At 37.2% G+C, this 18,721-nt stretch overlaps 1 protein-coding gene across 6 annotated transcripts in view; it reads left to right on the forward strand.

Annotated features, from left to right (window-relative positions):
* The window catches only part of EXOC1 (exocyst complex component 1), a 59,509-nt gene that overhangs the window by 18,882 nt on the left and 21,906 nt on the right, over window positions 1-18,721 (forward strand). For 2 of the 6 annotated variants that reach the window (XM_074904840.1, XM_074904843.1), the window contains exons 5-9: window positions 11,966-11,986; window positions 12,677-12,864; window positions 13,754-13,981; window positions 14,220-14,352; window positions 14,545-14,654. In XM_074904840.1, the coding sequence (XP_074760941.1) occupies window positions 11,966-11,986; window positions 12,677-12,864; window positions 13,754-13,981; window positions 14,220-14,352; window positions 14,545-14,654 (680 nt within the window). Of the gene's footprint in view, window positions 1-11,965; window positions 11,987-12,676; window positions 12,865-13,753; window positions 13,982-14,219; window positions 14,353-14,544; window positions 14,655-15,170; window positions 15,225-18,721 lie in introns of all 6 variants that reach the window. The other 4 variants (XM_074904842.1, XM_074904844.1, XM_074904838.1 and 1 more) reach the window with 3 other exon arrangements.

Genomic DNA, 18,721 nt, shown 5'->3' on the forward strand with positions numbered 1-18,721 from the left:
CTGAGTAAGCATATCTCATGTTGAGTCTGAGTAAGCATATCTCATGTAGAGTCTGAGTAAGCATATCTCATGTTGAGTCTGAGTAAGCATATCTCATGTTGAGTCTGAGTAAGCATATCTCATGTTGAGTCTGAGTAAGCATATCTCATGTTGAGTCTGAGTAAGCATATCTCATGTTGAGTCTGAGTAAGCATATCTCATGTTGAGTCTGAGTAAGCATATCTCATGTTGAGTCTGAGTAAGCATATCTCATGTTGAGTCTGAGTAAGCAGTATCTCATGTTGAGTCTGAGTAAGCATATCTCATGTTGAGTCTGAGTAAGCATATCTCATGTTGAGTCTGAGTAAGCATATCTCATGTTGAGTCTGAGTAAGCATATCTCATGTTGAGTCTGAGTAAGCATATCTCATGTTGAGTCTGAGTAAGCATATCTCATGTTGAGTCTGAGTAAGCATATCTCATGTTGAGTCTGAGTAAGCATATCTCATGTTGAGTCTGAGTAAGCATATCTCATGTTGAGTCTGAGTAAGCATATCTCATGTTGAGTCTGAGTAAGCATATCTCATGTTGAGTCTGAGTAAGCATATCTCATGTTGAGTCTGAGTAAGCATATCTCATGTTGAGTCTGAGTAAGCATATCTCATGTTGAGTCTGAGTAAGCATATCTCATGTTGAGTCTGAGTAAGCATATCTCATGTTGAGTCTGAGTAAGCATATCTCATGTTGAGTCTGAGTAAGCATATCTCATGTTGAGTCTGAGTAAGCATATCTCATGTTGAGTCTGAGTAAGCATATCTCATGTTGAGTCTGAGTAAGCATATCTCATGTTGAGTCTGAGTAAGCATATCTCATGTTGAGTCTGAGTAAGCATATCTCATGTTGAGTCTGAGTAAGCATATCTCATGTTGAGTCTGAGTAAGCATATCTCATGTTGAGTCTGAGTAAGCATATCTCATGTTGAGTCTGAGTAAGCATATCTCATGTTGAGTCTGAGTAAGCATATCTCATGTTGAGTCTGAGTAAGCATATCTCATGTTGAGTCTGAGTAAGCATATCTCATGTTGAGTCTGAGTAAGCATATCTCATGTTGAGTCTGAGTAAGCATATCTCATGTTGAGTCTGAGTAAGCATATCTCATGTTGAGTCTGAGTAAGCATATCTCATGTTGAGTCTGAGTAAGCATATCTCATGTTGAGTCTGAGTAAGCATATCTCATGTTGAGTCTGAGTAAGCATATCTCATGTTGAGTCTGAGTAAGCATATCTCATGTTGAGTCTGAGTAAGCATATCTCATGTTGAGTCTGAGTAAGCATATCTCATGTTGAGTCTGAGTAAGCATATCTCATGTTGAGTCTGAGTAAGCATATCTCATGTTGAGTCTGAGTAAGCATATCTCATGTTGAGTCTGAGTAAGCATATCTCATGTTGAGTCTGAGTAAGCATATCTCATGTTGAGTCTGAGTAAGCATATCTCATGTTGAGTCTGAGTAAGCATATCTCATGTTGAGTCTGAGTAAGCATATCTCATGTTGAGTCTGAGTAAGCATATCTCATGTTGAGTCTGAGTAAGCATATCTCATGTTGAGTCTGAGTAAGCATATCTCATGTTGAGTCTGAGTAAGCATATCTCATGTTGAGTCTGAGTAAGCATATCTCATGTTGAGTCTGAGTAAGCATATCTCATGTTGAGTCTGAGTAAGCATATCTCATGTTGAGTCTGAGTAAGCATATCTCATGTTGAGTCTGAGTAAGCATATCTCATGTTGAGTCTGAGTAAGCATATCTCATGTTGAGTCTGAGTAAGCATATCTCATGTTGAGTCTGAGTAAGCATATCTCATGTTGAGTCTGAGTAAGCATATCTCATGTTGAGTCTGAGTAAGCATATCTCATGTTGAGTCTGAGTAAGCATATCTCATGTTGAGTCTGAGTAAGCATATCTCATGTTGAGTCTGAGTAAGCATATCTCATGTTGAGTCTGAGTAAGCATATCTCATGTTGAGTCTGAGTAAGCATATCTCATGTTGAGTCTGAGTAAGCATATCTCATGTTGAGTCTGAGTAAGCATATCTCATGTTGAGTCTGAGTAAGCATATCTCATGTTGAGTCTGAGTAAGCATATCTCATGTTGAGTCTGAGTAAGCATATCTCATGTTGAGTCTGAGTAAGCATATCTCATGTTGAGTCTGAGTAAGCATATCTCATGTTGAGTCTGAGTAAGCATATCTCATGTTGAGTCTGAGTAAGCATATCTCATGTTGAGTCTGAGTAAGCATATCTCATGTTGAGTCTGAGTAAGCATATCTCATGTTGAGTCTGAGTAAGCATATCTCATGTTGAGTCTGAGTAAGCATATCTCATGTTGAGTCTGAGTAAGCATATCTCATGTTGAGTCTGAGTAAGCATATCTCATGTTGAGTCTGAGTAAGCATATCTCATGTTGAGTCTGAGTAAGCATATCTCATGTTGAGTCTGAGTAAGCATATCTCATGTTGAGTCTGAGTAAGCATATCTCATGTTGAGTCTGAGTAAGCATATCTCATGTTGAGTCTGAGTAAGCATATCTCATGTTGAGTCTGAGTAAGCATATCTCATGTTGAGTCTGAGTAAGCATATCTCATGTTGAGTCTGAGTAAGCATATCTCATGTTGAGTCTGAGTAAGCATATCTCATGTTGAGTCTGAGTAAGCATATCTCATGTTGAGTCTGAGTAAGCATATCTCATGTTGAGTCTGAGTAAGCATATCTCATGTTGAGTCTGAGTAAGCATATCTCATGTTGAGTCTGAGTAAGCATATCTCATGTTGAGTCTGAGTAAGCATATCTCATGTTGAGTCTGAGTAAGCATATCTCATGTTGAGTCTGAGTAAGCATATCTCATGTTGAGTCTGAGTAAGCATATCTCATGTTGAGTCTGAGTAAGCATATCTCATGTTGAGTCTGAGTAAGCATATCTCATGTTGAGTCTGAGTAAGCATATCTCATGTTGAGTCTGAGTAAGCATATCTCATGTTGAGTCTGAGTAAGCATATCTCATGTTGAGTCTGAGTAAGCATATCTCATGTTGAGTCTGAGTAAGCATATCTCATGTTGAGTCTGAGTAAGCATATCTCATGTTGAGTCTGAGTAAGCATATCTCATGTTGAGTCTGAGTAAGCATATCTCATGTTGAGTCTGAGTAAGCATATCTCATGTTGAGTCTGAGTAAGCATATCTCATGTTGAGTCTGAGTAAGCATATCTCATGTTGAGTCTGAGTAAGCATATCTCATGTTGAGTCTGAGTAAGCATATCTCATGTTGAGTCTGAGTAAGCATATCTCATGTTGAGTCTGAGTAAGCATATCTCATGTTGAGTCTGAGTAAGCATATCTCATGTTGAGTCTGAGTAAGCATATCTCATGTTGAGTCTGAGTAAGCATATCTCATGTTGAGTCTGAGTAAGCATATCTCATGTTGAGTCTGAGTAAGCATATCTCATGTTGAGTCTGAGTAAGCATATCTCATGTTGAGTCTGAGTAAGCATATCTCATGTTGAGTCTGAGTAAGCATATCTCATGTTGAGTCTGAGTAAGCATATCTCATGTTGAGTCTGAGTAAGCATATCTCATGTTGAGTCTGAGTAAGCATATCTCATGTTGAGTCTGAGTAAGCATATCTCATGTTGAGTCTGAGTAAGCATATCTCATGTTGAGTCTGAGTAAGCATATCTCATGTTGAGTCTGAGTAAGCATATCTCATGTTGAGTCTGAGTAAGCATATCTCATGTTGAGTCTGAGTAAGCATATCTCATGTTGAGTCTGAGTAAGCATATCTCATGTTGAGTCTGAGTAAGCATATCTCATGTTGAGTCTGAGTAAGCATATCTCATGTTGAGTCTGAGTAAGCATATCTCATGTTGAGTCTGAGTAAGCATATCTCATGTTGAGTCTGAGTAAGCATATCTCATGTTGAGTCTGAGTAAGCATATCTCATGTTGAGTCTGAGTAAGCATATCTCATGTTGAGTCTGAGTAAGCATATCTCATGTTGAGTCTGAGTAAGCATATCTCATGTTGAGTCTGAGTAAGCATATCTCATGTTGAGTCTGAGTAAGCATATCTCATGTTGAGTCTGAGTAAGCATATCTCATGTTGAGTCTGAGTAAGCATATCTCATGTTGAGTCTGAGTAAGCATATCTCATGTTGAGTCTGAGTAAGCATATCTCATGTTGAGTCTGAGTAAGCATATCTCATGTTGAGTCTGAGTAAGCATATCTCATGTTGAGTCTGAGTAAGCATATCTCATGTTGAGTCTGAGTAAGCATATCTCATGTTGAGTCTGAGTAAGCATATCTCATGTTGAGTCTGAGTAAGCATATCTCATGTTGAGTCTGAGTAAGCATATCTCATGTTGAGTCTGAGTAAGCATATCTCATGTTGAGTCTGAGTAAGCATATCTCATGTTGAGTCTGAGTAAGCATATCTCATGTTGAGTCTGAGTAAGCATATCTCATGTTGAGTCTGAGTAAGCATATCTCATGTTGAGTCTGAGTAAGCATATCTCATGTTGAGTCTGAGTAAGCATATCTCATGTTGAGTCTGAGTAAGCATATCTCATGTTGAGTCTGAGTAAGCATATCTCATGTTGAGTCTGAGTAAGCATATCTCATGTTGAGTCTGAGTAAGCATATCTCATGTTGAGTCTGAGTAAGCATATCTCATGTTGAGTCTGAGTAAGCATATCTCATGTTGAGTCTGAGTAAGCATATCTCATGTTGAGTCTGAGTAAGCATATCTCATGTTGAGTCTGAGTAAGCATATCTCATGTTGAGTCTGAGTAAGCATATCTCATGTTGAGTCTGAGTAAGCATATCTCATGTTGAGTCTGAGTAAGCATATCTCATGTTGAGTCTGAGTAAGCATATCTCATGTTGAGTCTGAGTAAGCATATCTCATGTTGAGTCTGAGTAAGCATATCTCATGTTGAGTCTGAGTAAGCATATCTCATGTTGAGTCTGAGTAAGCATATCTCATGTTGAGTCTGAGTAAGCATATCTCATGTTGAGTCTGAGTAAGCATATCTCATGTTGAGTCTGAGTAAGCATATCTCATGTTGAGTCTGAGTAAGCATATCTCATGTTGAGTCTGAGTAAGCATATCTCATGTTGAGTCTGAGTAAGCATATCTCATGTTGAGTCTGAGTAAGCATATCTCATGTTGAGTCTGAGTAAGCATATCTCATGTTGAGTCTGAGTAAGCATATCTCATGTTGAGTCTGAGTAAGCATATCTCATGTTGAGTCTGAGTAAGCATATCTCATGTTGAGTCTGAGTAAGCATATCTCATGTTGAGTCTGAGTAAGCATATCTCATGTTGAGTCTGAGTAAGCATATCTCATGTTGAGTCTGAGTAAGCATATCTCATGTTGAGTCTGAGTAAGCATATCTCATGTTGAGTCTGAGTAAGCATATCTCATGTTGAGTCTGAGTAAGCATATCTCATGTTGAGTCTGAGTAAGCATATCTCATGTTGAGTCTGAGTAAGCATATCTCATGTTGAGTCTGAGTAAGCATATCTCATGTTGAGTCTGAGTAAGCATATCTCATGTTGAGTCTGAGTAAGCATATCTCATGTTGAGTCTGAGTAAGCATATCTCATGTTGAGTCTGAGTAAGCATATCTCATGTTGAGTCTGAGTAAGCATATCTCATGTTGAGTCTGAGTAAGCATATCTCATGTTGAGTCTGAGTAAGCATATCTCATGTTGAGTCTGAGTAAGCATATCTCATGTTGAGTCTGAGTAAGCATATCTCATGTTGAGTCTGAGTAAGCATATCTCATGTTGAGTCTGAGTAAGCATATCTCATGTTGAGTCTGAGTAAGCATATCTCATGTTGAGTCTGAGTAAGCATATCTCATGTTGAGTCTGAGTAAGCATATCTCATGTTGAGTCTGAGTAAGCATATCTCATGTTGAGTCTGAGTAAGCATATCTCATGTTGAGTCTGAGTAAGCATATCTCATGTTGAGTCTGAGTAAGCATATCTCATGTTGAGTCTGAGTAAGCATATCTCATGTTGAGTCTGAGTAAGCATATCTCATGTTGAGTCTGAGTAAGCATATCTCATGTTGAGTCTGAGTAAGCATATCTCATGTTGAGTCTGAGTAAGCATATCTCATGTTGAGTCTGAGTAAGCATATCTCATGTTGAGTCTGAGTAAGCATATCTCATGTTGAGTCTGAGTAAGCATATCTCATGTTGAGTCTGAGTAAGCATATCTCATGTTGAGTCTGAGTAAGCATATCTCATGTTGAGTCTGAGTAAGCATATCTCATGTTGAGTCTGAGTAAGCATATCTCATGTTGAGTCTGAGTAAGCATATCTCATGTTGAGTCTGAGTAAGCATATCTCATGTTGAGTCTGAGTAAGCATATCTCATGTTGAGTCTGAGTAAGCATATCTCATGTTGAGTCTGAGTAAGCATATCTCATGTTGAGTCTGAGTAAGCATATCTCATGTTGAGTCTGAGTAAGCATATCTCATGTTGAGTCTGAGTAAGCATATCTCATGTTGAGTCTGAGTAAGCATATCTCATGTTGAGTCTGAGTAAGCATATCTCATGTTGAGTCTGAGTAAGCATATCTCATGTTGAGTCTGAGTAAGCATATCTCATGTTGAGTCTGAGTAAGCATATCTCATGTTGAGTCTGAGTAAGCATATCTCATGTTGAGTCTGAGTAAGCATATCTCATGTTGAGTCTGAGTAAGCATATCTCATGTTGAGTCTGAGTAAGCATATCTCATGTTGAGTCTGAGTAAGCATATCTCATGTTGAGTCTGAGTAAGCATATCTCATGTTGAGTCTGAGTAAGCATATCTCATGTTGAGTCTGAGTAAGCATATCTCATGTTGAGTCTGAGTAAGCATATCTCATGTTGAGTCTGAGTAAGCATATCTCATGTTGAGTCTGAGTAAGCATATCTCATGTTGAGTCTGAGTAAGCATATCTCATGTTGAGTCTGAGTAAGCATATCTCATGTTGAGTCTGAGTAAGCATATCTCATGTTGAGTCTGAGTAAGCATATCTCATGTTGAGTCTGAGTAAGCATATCTCATGTTGAGTCTGAGTAAGCATATCTCATGTTGAGTCTGAGTAAGCATATCTCATGTTGAGTCTGAGTAAGCATATCTCATGTTGAGTCTGAGTAAGCATATCTCATGTTGAGTCTGAGTAAGCATATCTCATGTTGAGTCTGAGTAAGCATATCTCATGTTGAGTCTGAGTAAGCATATCTCATGTTGAGTCTGAGTAAGCATATCTCATGTTGAGTCTGAGTAAGCATATCTCATGTTGAGTCTGAGTAAGCATATCTCATGTTGAGTCTGAGTAAGCATATCTCATGTTGAGTCTGAGTAAGCATATCTCATGTTGAGTCTGAGTAAGCATATCTCATGTTGAGTCTGAGTAAGCATATCTCATGTTGAGTCTGAGTAAGCATATCTCATGTTGAGTCTGAGTAAGCATATCTCATGTTGAGTCTGAGTAAGCATATCTCATGTTGAGTCTGAGTAAGCATATCTCATGTTGAGTCTGAGTAAGCATATCTCATGTTGAGTCTGAGTAAGCATATCTCATGTTGAGTCTGAGTAAGCATATCTCATGTTGAGTCTGAGTAAGCATATCTCATGTTGAGTCTGAGTAAGCATATCTCATGTTGAGTCTGAGTAAGCATATCTCATGTTGAGTCTGAGTAAGCATATCTCATGTTGAGTCTGAGTAAGCATATCTCATGTTGAGTCTGAGTAAGCATATCTCATGTTGAGTCTGAGTAAGCATATCTCATGTTGAGTCTGAGTAAGCATATCTCATGTTGAGTCTGAGTAAGCATATCTCATGTTGAGTCTGAGTAAGCATATCTCATGTTGAGTCTGAGTAAGCATATCTCATGTTGAGTCTGAGTAAGCATATCTCATGTTGAGTCTGAGTAAGCATATCTCATGTTGAGTCTGAGTAAGCATATCTCATGTTGAGTCTGAGTAAGCATATCTCATGTTGAGTCTGAGTAAGCATATCTCATGTTGAGTCTGAGTAAGCATATCTCATGTTGAGTCTGAGTAAGCATATCTCATGTTGAGTCTGAGTAAGCATATCTCATGTTGAGTCTGAGTAAGCATATCTCATGTTGAGTCTGAGTAAGCATATCTCATGTTGAGTCTGAGTAAGCATATCTCATGTTGAGTCTGAGTAAGCATATCTCATGTTGAGTCTGAGTAAGCATATCTCATGTTGAGTCTGAGTAAGCATATCTCATGTTGAGTCTGAGTAAGCATATCTCATGTTGAGTCTGAGTAAGCATATCTCATGTTGAGTCTGAGTAAGCATATCTCATGTTGAGTCTGAGTAAGCATATCTCATGTTGAGTCTGAGTAAGCATATCTCATGTTGAGTCTGAGTAAGCATATCTCATGTTGAGTCTGAGTAAGCATATCTCATGTTGAGTCTGAGTAAGCATATCTCATGTTGAGTCTGAGTAAGCATATCTCATGTTGAGTCTGAGTAAGCATATCTCATGTTGAGTCTGAGTAAGCATATCTCATGTTGAGTCTGAGTAAGCATATCTCATGTTGAGTCTGAGTAAGCATATCTCATGTTGAGTCTGAGTAAGCATATCTCATGTTGAGTCTGAGTAAGCATATCTCATGTTGAGTCTGAGTAAGCATATCTCATGTTGAGTCTGAGTAAGCATATCTCATGTTGAGTCTGAGTAAGCATATCTCATGTTGAGTCTGAGTAAGCATATCTCATGTTGAGTCTGAGTAAGCATATCTCATGTTGAGTCTGAGTAAGCATATCTCATGTTGAGTCTGAGTAAGCATATCTCATGTTGAGTCTGAGTAAGCATATCTCATGTTGAGTCTGAGTAAGCATATCTCATGTTGAGTCTGAGTAAGCATATCTCATGTTGAGTCTGAGTAAGCATATCTCATGTTGAGTCTGAGTAAGCATATCTCATGTTGAGTCTGAGTAAGCATATCTCATGTTGAGTCTGAGTAAGCATATCTCATGTTGAGTCTGAGTAAGCATATCTCATGTTGAGTCTGAGTAAGCATATCTCATGTTGAGTCTGAGTAAGCATATCTCATGTTGAGTCTGAGTAAGCATATCTCATGTTGAGTCTGAGTAAGCATATCTCATGTTGAGTCTGAGTAAGCATATCTCATGTTGAGTCTGAGTAAGCATATCTCATGTTGAGTCTGAGTAAGCATATCTCATGTTGAGTCTGAGTAAGCATATCTCATGTTGAGTCTGAGTAAGCATATCTCATGTTGAGTCTGAGTAAGCATATCTCATGTTGAGTCTGAGTAAGCATATCTCATGTTGAGTCTGAGTAAGCATATCTCATGTTGAGTCTGAGTAAGCATATCTCATGTTGAGTCTGAGTAAGCATATCTCATGTTGAGTCTGAGTAAGCATATCTCATGTTGAGTCTGAGTAAGCATATCTCATGTTGAGTCTGAGTAAGCATATCTCATGTTGAGTCTGAGTAAGCATATCTCATGTTGAGTCTGAGTAAGCATATCTCATGTTGAGTCTGAGTAAGCATATCTCATGTTGAGTCTGAGTAAGCATATCTCATGTTGAGTCTGAGTAAGCATATCTCATGTTGAGTCTGAGTAAGCATATCTCATGTTGAGTCTGAGTAAGCATATCTCATGTTGAGTCTGAGTAAGCATATCTCATGTTGAGTCTGAGTAAGCATATCTCATGTTGAGTCTGAGTAAGCATATCTCATGTTGAGTCTGAGTAAGCATATCTCATGTTGAGTCTGAGTAAGCATATCTCATGTTGAGTCTGAGTAAGCATATCTCATGTTGAGTCTGAGTAAGCATATCTCATGTTGAGTCTGAGTAAGCATATCTCATGTTGAGTCTGAGTAAGCATATCTCATGTTGAGTCTGAGTAAGCATATCTCATGTTGAGTCTGAGTAAGCATATCTCATGTTGAGTCTGAGTAAGCATATCTCATGTTGAGTCTGAGTAAGCATATCTCATGTTGAGTCTGAGTAAGCATATCTCATGTTGAGTCTGAGTAAGCATATCTCATGTTGAGTCTGAGTAAGCATATCTCATGTTGAGTCTGAGTAAGCATATCTCATGTTGAGTCTGAGTAAGCATATCTCATGTTGAGTCTGAGTAAGCATATCTCATGTTGAGTCTGAGTAAGCATATCTCATGTTGAGTCTGAGTAAGCATATCTCATGTTGAGTCTGAGTAAGCATATCTCATGTTGAGTCTGAGTAAGCATATCTCATGTTGAGTCTGAGTAAGCATATCTCATGTTGAGTCTGAGTAAGCATATCTCATGTTGAGTCTGAGTAAGCATATCTCATGTTGAGTCTGAGTAAGCATATCTCATGTTGAGTCTGAGTAAGCATATCTCATGTTGAGTCTGAGTAAGCATATCTCATGTTGAGTCTGAGTAAGCATATCTCATGTTGAGTCTGAGTAAGCATATCTCATGTTGAGTCTGAGTAAGCATATCTCATGTTGAGTCTGAGTAAGCATATCTCATGTTGAGTCTGAGTAAGCATATCTCATGTTGAGTCTGAGTAAGCATATCTCATGTTGAGTCTGAGTAAGCATATCTCATGTTGAGTCTGAGTAAGCATATCTCATGTTGAGTCTGAGTAAGCATATCTCATGTTGAGTCTGAGTAAGCATATCTCATGTTGAGTCTGAGTAAGCATATCTCATGTTGAGTCTGAGTAAGCATATCTCATGTTGAGTCTGAGTAAGCATATCTCATGTTGAGTCTGAGTAAGCATATCTCATGTTGAGTCTGAGTAAGCATATCTCATGTTGAGTCTGAGTAAGCATATCTCATGTTGAGTCTGAGTAAGCATATCTCATGTTGAGTCTGAGTAAGCATATCTCATGTTGAGTCTGAGTAAGCATATCTCATGTTGAGTCTGAGTAAGCATATCTCATGTTGAGTCTGAGTAAGCATATCTCATGTTGAGTCTGAGTAAGCATATCTCATGTTGAGTCTGAGTAAGCATATCTCATGTTGAGTCTGAGTAAGCATATCTCATGTTGAGTCTGAGTAAGCATATCTCATGTTGAGTCTGAGTAAGCATATCTCATGTTGAGTCTGAGTAAGCATATCTCATGTTGAGTCTGAGTAAGCATATCTCATGTTGAGTCTGAGTAAGCATATCTCATGTTGAGTCTGAGTAAGCATATCTCATGTTGAGTCTGAGTAAGCATATCTCATGTTGAGTCTGAGTAAGCATATCTCATGTTGAGTCTGAGTAAGCATATCTCATGTTGAGTCTGAGTAAGCATATCTCATGTTGAGTCTGAGTAAGCATATCTCATGTTGAGTCTGAGTAAGCATATCTCATGTTGAGTCTGAGTAAGCATATCTCATGTTGAGTCTGAGTAAGCATATCTCATGTTGAGTCTGAGTAAGCATATCTCATGTTGAGTCTGAGTAAGCATATCTCATGTTGAGTCTGAGTAAGCATATCTCATGTTGAGTCTGAGTAAGCATATCTCATGTTGAGTCTGAGTAAGCATATCTCATGTTGAGTCTGAGTAAGCATATCTCATGTTGAGTCTGAGTAAGCATATCTCATGTTGAGTCTGAGTAAGCATATCTCATGTTGAGTCTGAGTAAGCATATCTCATGTTGAGTCTGAGTAAGCATATCTCATGTTGAGTCTGTCAGAAGTGGTTAAACATTAATTACTAGACAGGCTTGTGCAGAAGAATTTGAATTAGAAATGTAAAACAGGGAGGATAACATTTTTGTATTTTGGTGTTGACTGAAATTTGTTTTTAACCAACATCTAACTTTTCAAGTTTGTGCAATGTTAAAACATTCAAACTTATTGTCACTTAAAAATACACACATTGTTCATGCTCTGTCTAGCTAACATTCTCTGCTTCCTTTCCTCTGCTTTTCCATACCTTTTAATTCTTCAGAACTACCTAAAGTTGCAGAAGGTGCGTAACACCTTTTTCCTTTATTTTGCTTTATAAGCAATTTGCCTTAAATAATATACTTTTTCTTTTTTTTTTTTTTTTTTTTTTAAATAGTGATTTGGATAGCTTTTCAAGTTGCTAGAGATTAGAGATGTTTCAAATGTCCTAAATGCTTTGTAGCTGGACTACATTAAAGTTATGTAAATTGTTTGTCAGCCTTTGAATGGCTTGTTGAATTAAGTAAGCACTGCTGTGAGAAATCATAGTTCATGAAAACATTGTTATATAACTTTCACTTACCTCAGTACTGATTCTCCTGCTGCAAAACTTGTCTTGAGCATCAAGATCTTCTGCTAACAAGTCTAGCATAATACTGTAATATATTCTGATGGTGATTACCAGTGTGAGAGGTGAATAAACCAAGATGGTATGTCCCTTTGTACGTACCGTAAAGGAAGGTGGCTATTTGTATTTAGCTTATGTTGCATAATTTGGGAAACATCACTGTTGAGAAACAGTTCTGGAAATCTTAATGAAGCCCATGGAAGACTGAGACTTGAAAAAAAAGTGTATGTAGGTAGTAGGTACTTGTTATGAAAGTTGTATAATTGGTTCATTTACTTAAAGATAGTTGAACATACTTAAGTACTCTTAAAATGGTTGTGACTTTCTGCACTTGATAACATGTTTTCTTTCCCTTGTCTACATAAGAATCTGTTCCAAGTGGAGAGAATCAAAGTGTAGCAGGGGGTGATGAAGAAACTGTGGATGAATACCAGGAGTTAAACGCAAGAGAGGAACAGGATATTGAAATAATGATGGAAGGGTGTGAATATGCTATTTCTAATGCTGAAGCCTTTGCAGAGAAGTTGTCAAGAGAGCTACAAGTGCTAGATGGGGTAAACATTTCTTCTAATGTTACCGTGTGGAATTGTTTTCATTGATACTGACTGTGTAGTGTTCTTTGAAAAGATAGCTAACATGTTCTGCCTCAGTTTAAATATAAATGTGTATCGGCTCCTAAGCAGAGCTACATCCTGTCTATTACCAGATTTTAAAGACTTCAGTTTTGCTCTTTACCTTTCAGACCTTCTGGGGTGAGTCTCAGGCTTTCAAAGAAGGAGTTGAGAAGAAAAAAGGGAGGCATTCTGCATATACCTTTCTTGAAGGCAAGGGTGCAGGGAGGGAGAGGGTAGACATTCATGGTCATGTCTGTGGATGTGAACTCTTATGCCTCAAGTACTACTCTTGGTGTAATTAGGAAACTGGTGTAGTATAATAACATTGCAATATTCAGCTCTCTGTAACAGTATCAGATTGTTTGTCATTTTGCTTTTTTAAACCACACAACACTCTAGAGGTCACTTAGAAAACTTTAAGGAGATGCAGGGGATACAGTCTTGAGGGAACAGTCAACAACTTCCTCACATTTTCAAGTTCTGTGTTTTTGTTATATTTGAAAATGGCTGTTCTAGAGAGAGCTGATCTTTCAACAGAAAATGTGACCTTATCAGCAAAGTTGTTTTTTTAGAACTACAAATGTTTCAGTATAGTAGAGATTACTGTTTGGTTTTTATTTTTGTACAGATTGATAACTTAAATTCTAAGAACTTAAGCAAGGTTTTGGTTTTCTATCTTTTCTTTATGTACAAGGTTATATTGTTTTGTTGATTTCATCAGGAGTTTTGGAAAGCATTTATTTGACAGTAATAGAGACAGAAGGAGATATCAGAATGCTTTTGAGATACAAAAATGTCTCCTAAAATGTTGTGGCTTATTTTCGCACAGGCAAATATCCAATCAATTATGGCCTCGGAGAAACAGGTGAATATCTTGATGAAGTTGCTGGATGAAGCTCTAAAGGAAGTTGACCAAATTGAGCTAAAGCTGAGCAGTTATGAAGAAATGCTTCAGAGTGTAAAAGAGCAAATGGACCAAATTTCAGAAAGCAACCACCTAATCCATCTCAGCAACACAAATAATGTGAAACTGCTGTCGGAGATAGAGTTCTTAGTGGTAAGCATTTTTATTGGTTACTGTGGTTGTTCACATCGGATATAAAATTCTTTTAGGTTGCTACCCTTTTTAGCAACTATATTTGAGATTCATTTAAAATGAGTTTATTTTTCTGTTTTATTATTACTCTTACTTCAGTAAGTTTTTGTAATGATGGAATTGTATTTATTGTCGGTTCATCAGCATAACAAACTAACCTGCTTCTGGTTTATGTACAGTACTATCCATTCTTTTGTAGAATCACATGGATTTGGCTAAAGGTCATATAAAGGCCCTTCAGGAGGGAGATCTGACATCTTCTCGAGGCATTGAGGCCTGCACTAATGCAGCAGATGCCCTTCTGCAGTGTATGAATGTAGCTCTTCGTCCAGGTAATGTTTTTGTTAGACTACAGTCTAACTACCAAATTTATTACGGTAGTGCCTTTATTGTATGTGCCTTTCCAATTAATCTCACATTTTGTTTCTGTAAATTGAGGGAATTGTGACCTCTGCTCATTTTGGTTCCCTCATACAATGTATTACTATACATTTTGTATTCTGTGAAGTTCTTTTTGGTTTTAGGACATGATATGCTTCATGCAGTGAAACAGCAACAGCAGCGGTTTAGTGACTTGCGTGAGCAATTTGCACGGAGACTCGCCAGTCATTTGAACAGTGTATTTGTTCAGCAGGTATTACTTCTTACTATTCTGTATGAAATTTTCAGTCACAAACTTTTCCTGAGAAGAAAACCAAACCACCTAAAACTGAACATGTTCTGTGATGTAATCCATAAATGAATGGACTGCTAGAGGAACTTAAGGCAGAGATATTACTAAGCATACCAAACTGTAGTTGCCTTACAGAAGTATCTTGCATTTAAAAAAATACCTCTTTTTAGTGGGTTTGCTATCTGAATTAAACACATCCTGTGATATAAAAGGATTAATTTTAATTGTAAAGCTTGATTAATTGAGAGGAAAAAGCACTGACTTTTTTTTTTAGGAAGTCAGAGGCTGAGAATATTAGAATTCTGAACTTCAAGGGCCACAAAAAAAATAAACCCCAAAGTAAAATGTCTAAACCTTTATTTTTGAGCCTTAACTTGAAATACTCAGAAATCACTGTCCTGACACTTGTTTCCTAAAGGCTGAGTGTCTTTTTCAGCATCAGTTTTTTAATTTCTGTATTTTTTTATCTCCAATTAGTTTACTCAGACTCTCCTTCAACTCTATAACAGGTCCTACTATCTTTCAGTTCCAGTGAGTACATCAGGTTTGATACAAGCTTTTTATAACTATTTTTTTTGAGCTTGACTTACCTAACTAGCAGCTGCATCTTCGGTTTTACAAAAAGAAATTTGTCTTTACCAATTGCAGAGCATCTGACTTATGCCCCTTCTCACTTCCATTATTTTTATCAGCCCTCAGGCTGTTTATCTGTTTGTGAGCTAACATTCATCTGATCTCCAGAAATTGCTAAGAGACAGATTGAGGTGTATGGAGGTAGAATATTTTCAGGAAATTGTATATGTGTACAACTGTACAGATAGTGCAGTTGTGTGAAATTGTAGTTTTATAAATAAAAAATTATGGTTTTATACATATGAATGCAGTCAAAGTTTTAGAAGTTCTAGTTTTTATGTATTAGACTGCATGCAGAAAATGCAATAGAGTTATGCTGGACAGTTGTATAGAAACTTGCATTTGGGAGCACCTGCCTGTTTTTTTATGACACACTTTGCAGAAAAACTCAGTTCTACAACATGTTATTTTTTTTTGTCTGTAGCTTCTGTTCTTAAGAAGGTATGTTTCTCCCGTTACTTTTCGTATTTTGAAAAACTGAGCACAGACTCCATGTCGTGGCTTCTAAACAAGCAAGTAGAAGCTATGTTGTATAAGTCCTGTATAAATGCATTCACAAAGTTTGAATGTTGGACTTGTTTGTCTGAAAAAACAACCACTTTCAGAATGCCTCTTCTATTGTTCAATTCTGAAGATTTTATTTTAAAAAATGGTAAGAGATTAGTATTGCTATGTGATATGATGTATATTAATTAGATGAGACTTTTCAGTGCTATTGAGAATGCTATTATCAATTTGCAATTTTAAAATTTTTTAAAAATTGTAGTATTAATAGAGGCCTCACATTATTTTTCATATAAATTTGCCCTCTGAAAATTTTTAGTCTGCTGTTACCTGCGAGGTATTAATCAGCAGATAAAAAATATGACCTCGCTGTAAGGTTAAGCAGGAGGAGTTCATTAACTGCAAGAGATGAGCCTCTGCAAAGCCTTTTCTCTTGTTGTAAAAGGAAAAAAAAGGCTGTGTACTTTGTTTTGAGGTACTGATTCAAGTGTTGGAGGTATAACAGATTTTTTGTGTTCTTTTACTAAAATGACCCTGTTTTGTTAGTCTGATGAATAGAATATAGCAATTTATCAGTCCCATGTTTTTGAAAAGTCTGACTGGGTTACCTTTAAGATCCGAAGAGTTGCATTATTTGTTTAGAATGCATCCTTAAAAAATAGATTGAAACACTTAAAAAAAAAAAAAAATTGCAGATGAAAACATGATGACTAGGCAGCTGCTAATACAAGCAAGACATATTCTGTTTCAGAACTTATTAGATATCAGTGCAACTTTGGTTTTCCATTTTGGCCTAAATCTATTATCCTGGAAGTGTGAAATTGTTCTTTATCTTTAAAAGCAAACCCCAGTGCTGTGATTCAGACTACTGTTGTAAGTTATTAAGATGCTTCATCTCGTTTACATAATGAGAATAAATCTTTTATGTTTTAAACAGAAATGCAGCTTTGGATTGCCATTCACTGCAGTGTTAAAAACTGTTTGCAGTAACATTACTAACAGTTAATGTAGTTGTCTTTATTGTGTCCTAATAATATTTGATTCACCTTACTCTGTGTCTATAACTTTAAAGATTTTTTTTTTTTTTAAACAACTGTGTTCAGCATTAAATTAAAACTCAACCCTGGGTGTTCTGACTTTGAAATACAAATAATTTGAAGCTTTGAAACCACGAAGTAGTTGAATAACAAATTTGCGTATCATTTGGTAGCAGTTGGTATGAATGTATGTGTAGTGAGAGGAAGCCTGTTAATTAGATGGAGGAGGTACGCCTAGAAGCTCCATAATGTTTTGGGGCAGACTTGAGCAGGACATAATTTAGGACAACCGGAATGATTAGTCCTGTGGGAAAGTCGCCTTGGAGAGAGAAATTTATCTCGGGAGGGGATTTGTCATCTAGCTTTACAAAGCATGCAACTACTAAGCAAAAATAAAAAGTTGAATGTAACAAAGGGACAGGAATAAAACTGGTATATGAAAGAAGCAATAAAAATTTGGATAGCTGAGTGTTTCCCAGCAGTAATATGAACTAGCCTTTGGACTGTCTTAGTTGAGGAAAGCTGTGAAAGCCACCAGGTAAATTATCTTAAAACTATAATAAACTTGAACATGACGATGCATGCTGTGGGAATGTTGCGCACCAGGGAGTAGGAGAGAGAACCATAAATGGTTTTCTTTATCTAGTTTTTATAAAAGCATATCAAAGATCTGTTTGAAAGTATTTGCTATATGCATGCCCAGAAATACACACAGTATGAGCGTGACCTCAGTAATTGCATCAGCAGCTGTGTGGCTAATGCTGGCTGGATTCCAATTCCAAATTGTATATTGCAGTAATTACCAAGTTAACTTTTTGTTGGAGTCAGAGTACGAGACTGTTTTTAGAAGGGATTATAGTGTGACTCTTTCCCACTGTCTGTGAGAATAAATTAATGAAGTTGTCTAGGACTTGATTCTTTGGGCCCATTTGTGTCTCAGTTTATGTAGTTAAGAGAACAATACTCAAAGTAAATGCATGATCGTGCTGGATACAAAACAGGAGCTCAGCTTATTCAGAAGCTGGCATGTTGGCACTGCATTACTTAGTAAGGGTTAGTCTCTTACAAATAATATCAAAACTCCTATCTTCATTTATTTAAAACAAAAATCTGTGAATATACTGTGGAAGGCTTTGGGGCTTTTTTAACCAGAGACTTGAACTGATTAGTACCCAATATAATAGAGAAGGGTGAGCCAGTGTTGCTTTAGTTTAGACTCTGTGGTCCAAACTGGCTTCTGTTCCAACTTAGACATGCAAAGGTAGTTTTTAAACTGTATAGTTTATATTCTGCCAGCTTGTCATGTCCAAGACAGAGCTGTCCAGGAATGCTTCCCCTGTCAGGGACTGACATTGACTGACCTGCATCAACCACCCGCAGGTTATGCTACAGGAATTGGAGACCAATTAGGACAATCTTTCTGTGTTGCCATGGCACAAACTATACTTAAGATTAAATTCTGTTGCTGTATTTATTGCAAGCTTGGTAAAAAAGACTTTACAGAAAATAATTACAGCCATTTTGAAATTAAGTCCTCTCCTCCCTTCCATTACCCCAGGGCTAATGGTTGTGTGTTCTGCTGTGTGGCTGAACTGTGGTGTTAACCTTGCTTCCCAAGTTGCCCAGGAAGCCTATGAGTTCAAGCAAGTGAAAGCTTAAAAAAGCTAAATCATATATTGTTCAAGCCATATGATATGATTTTATACCTTAAAAATTAGTGTGTTTTTCAGGAGATAAGCCAGAGAAAAGTAGGAGTATGAAATTAATAGCTTGCTGTTAAATGGATTGGTTTATGCTGCAAGTTGTAAACTGTTTAGTAAATGTTTACTGAAAGTTTGTGTCTACATTTGCGTG

Source organism: Athene noctua, chromosome 4, assembly GCF_965140245.1.
Source record: "Athene noctua chromosome 4, bAthNoc1.hap1.1, whole genome shotgun sequence".
Taxonomy (NCBI): Eukaryota; Metazoa; Chordata; class Aves; order Strigiformes; family Strigidae; genus Athene; species Athene noctua.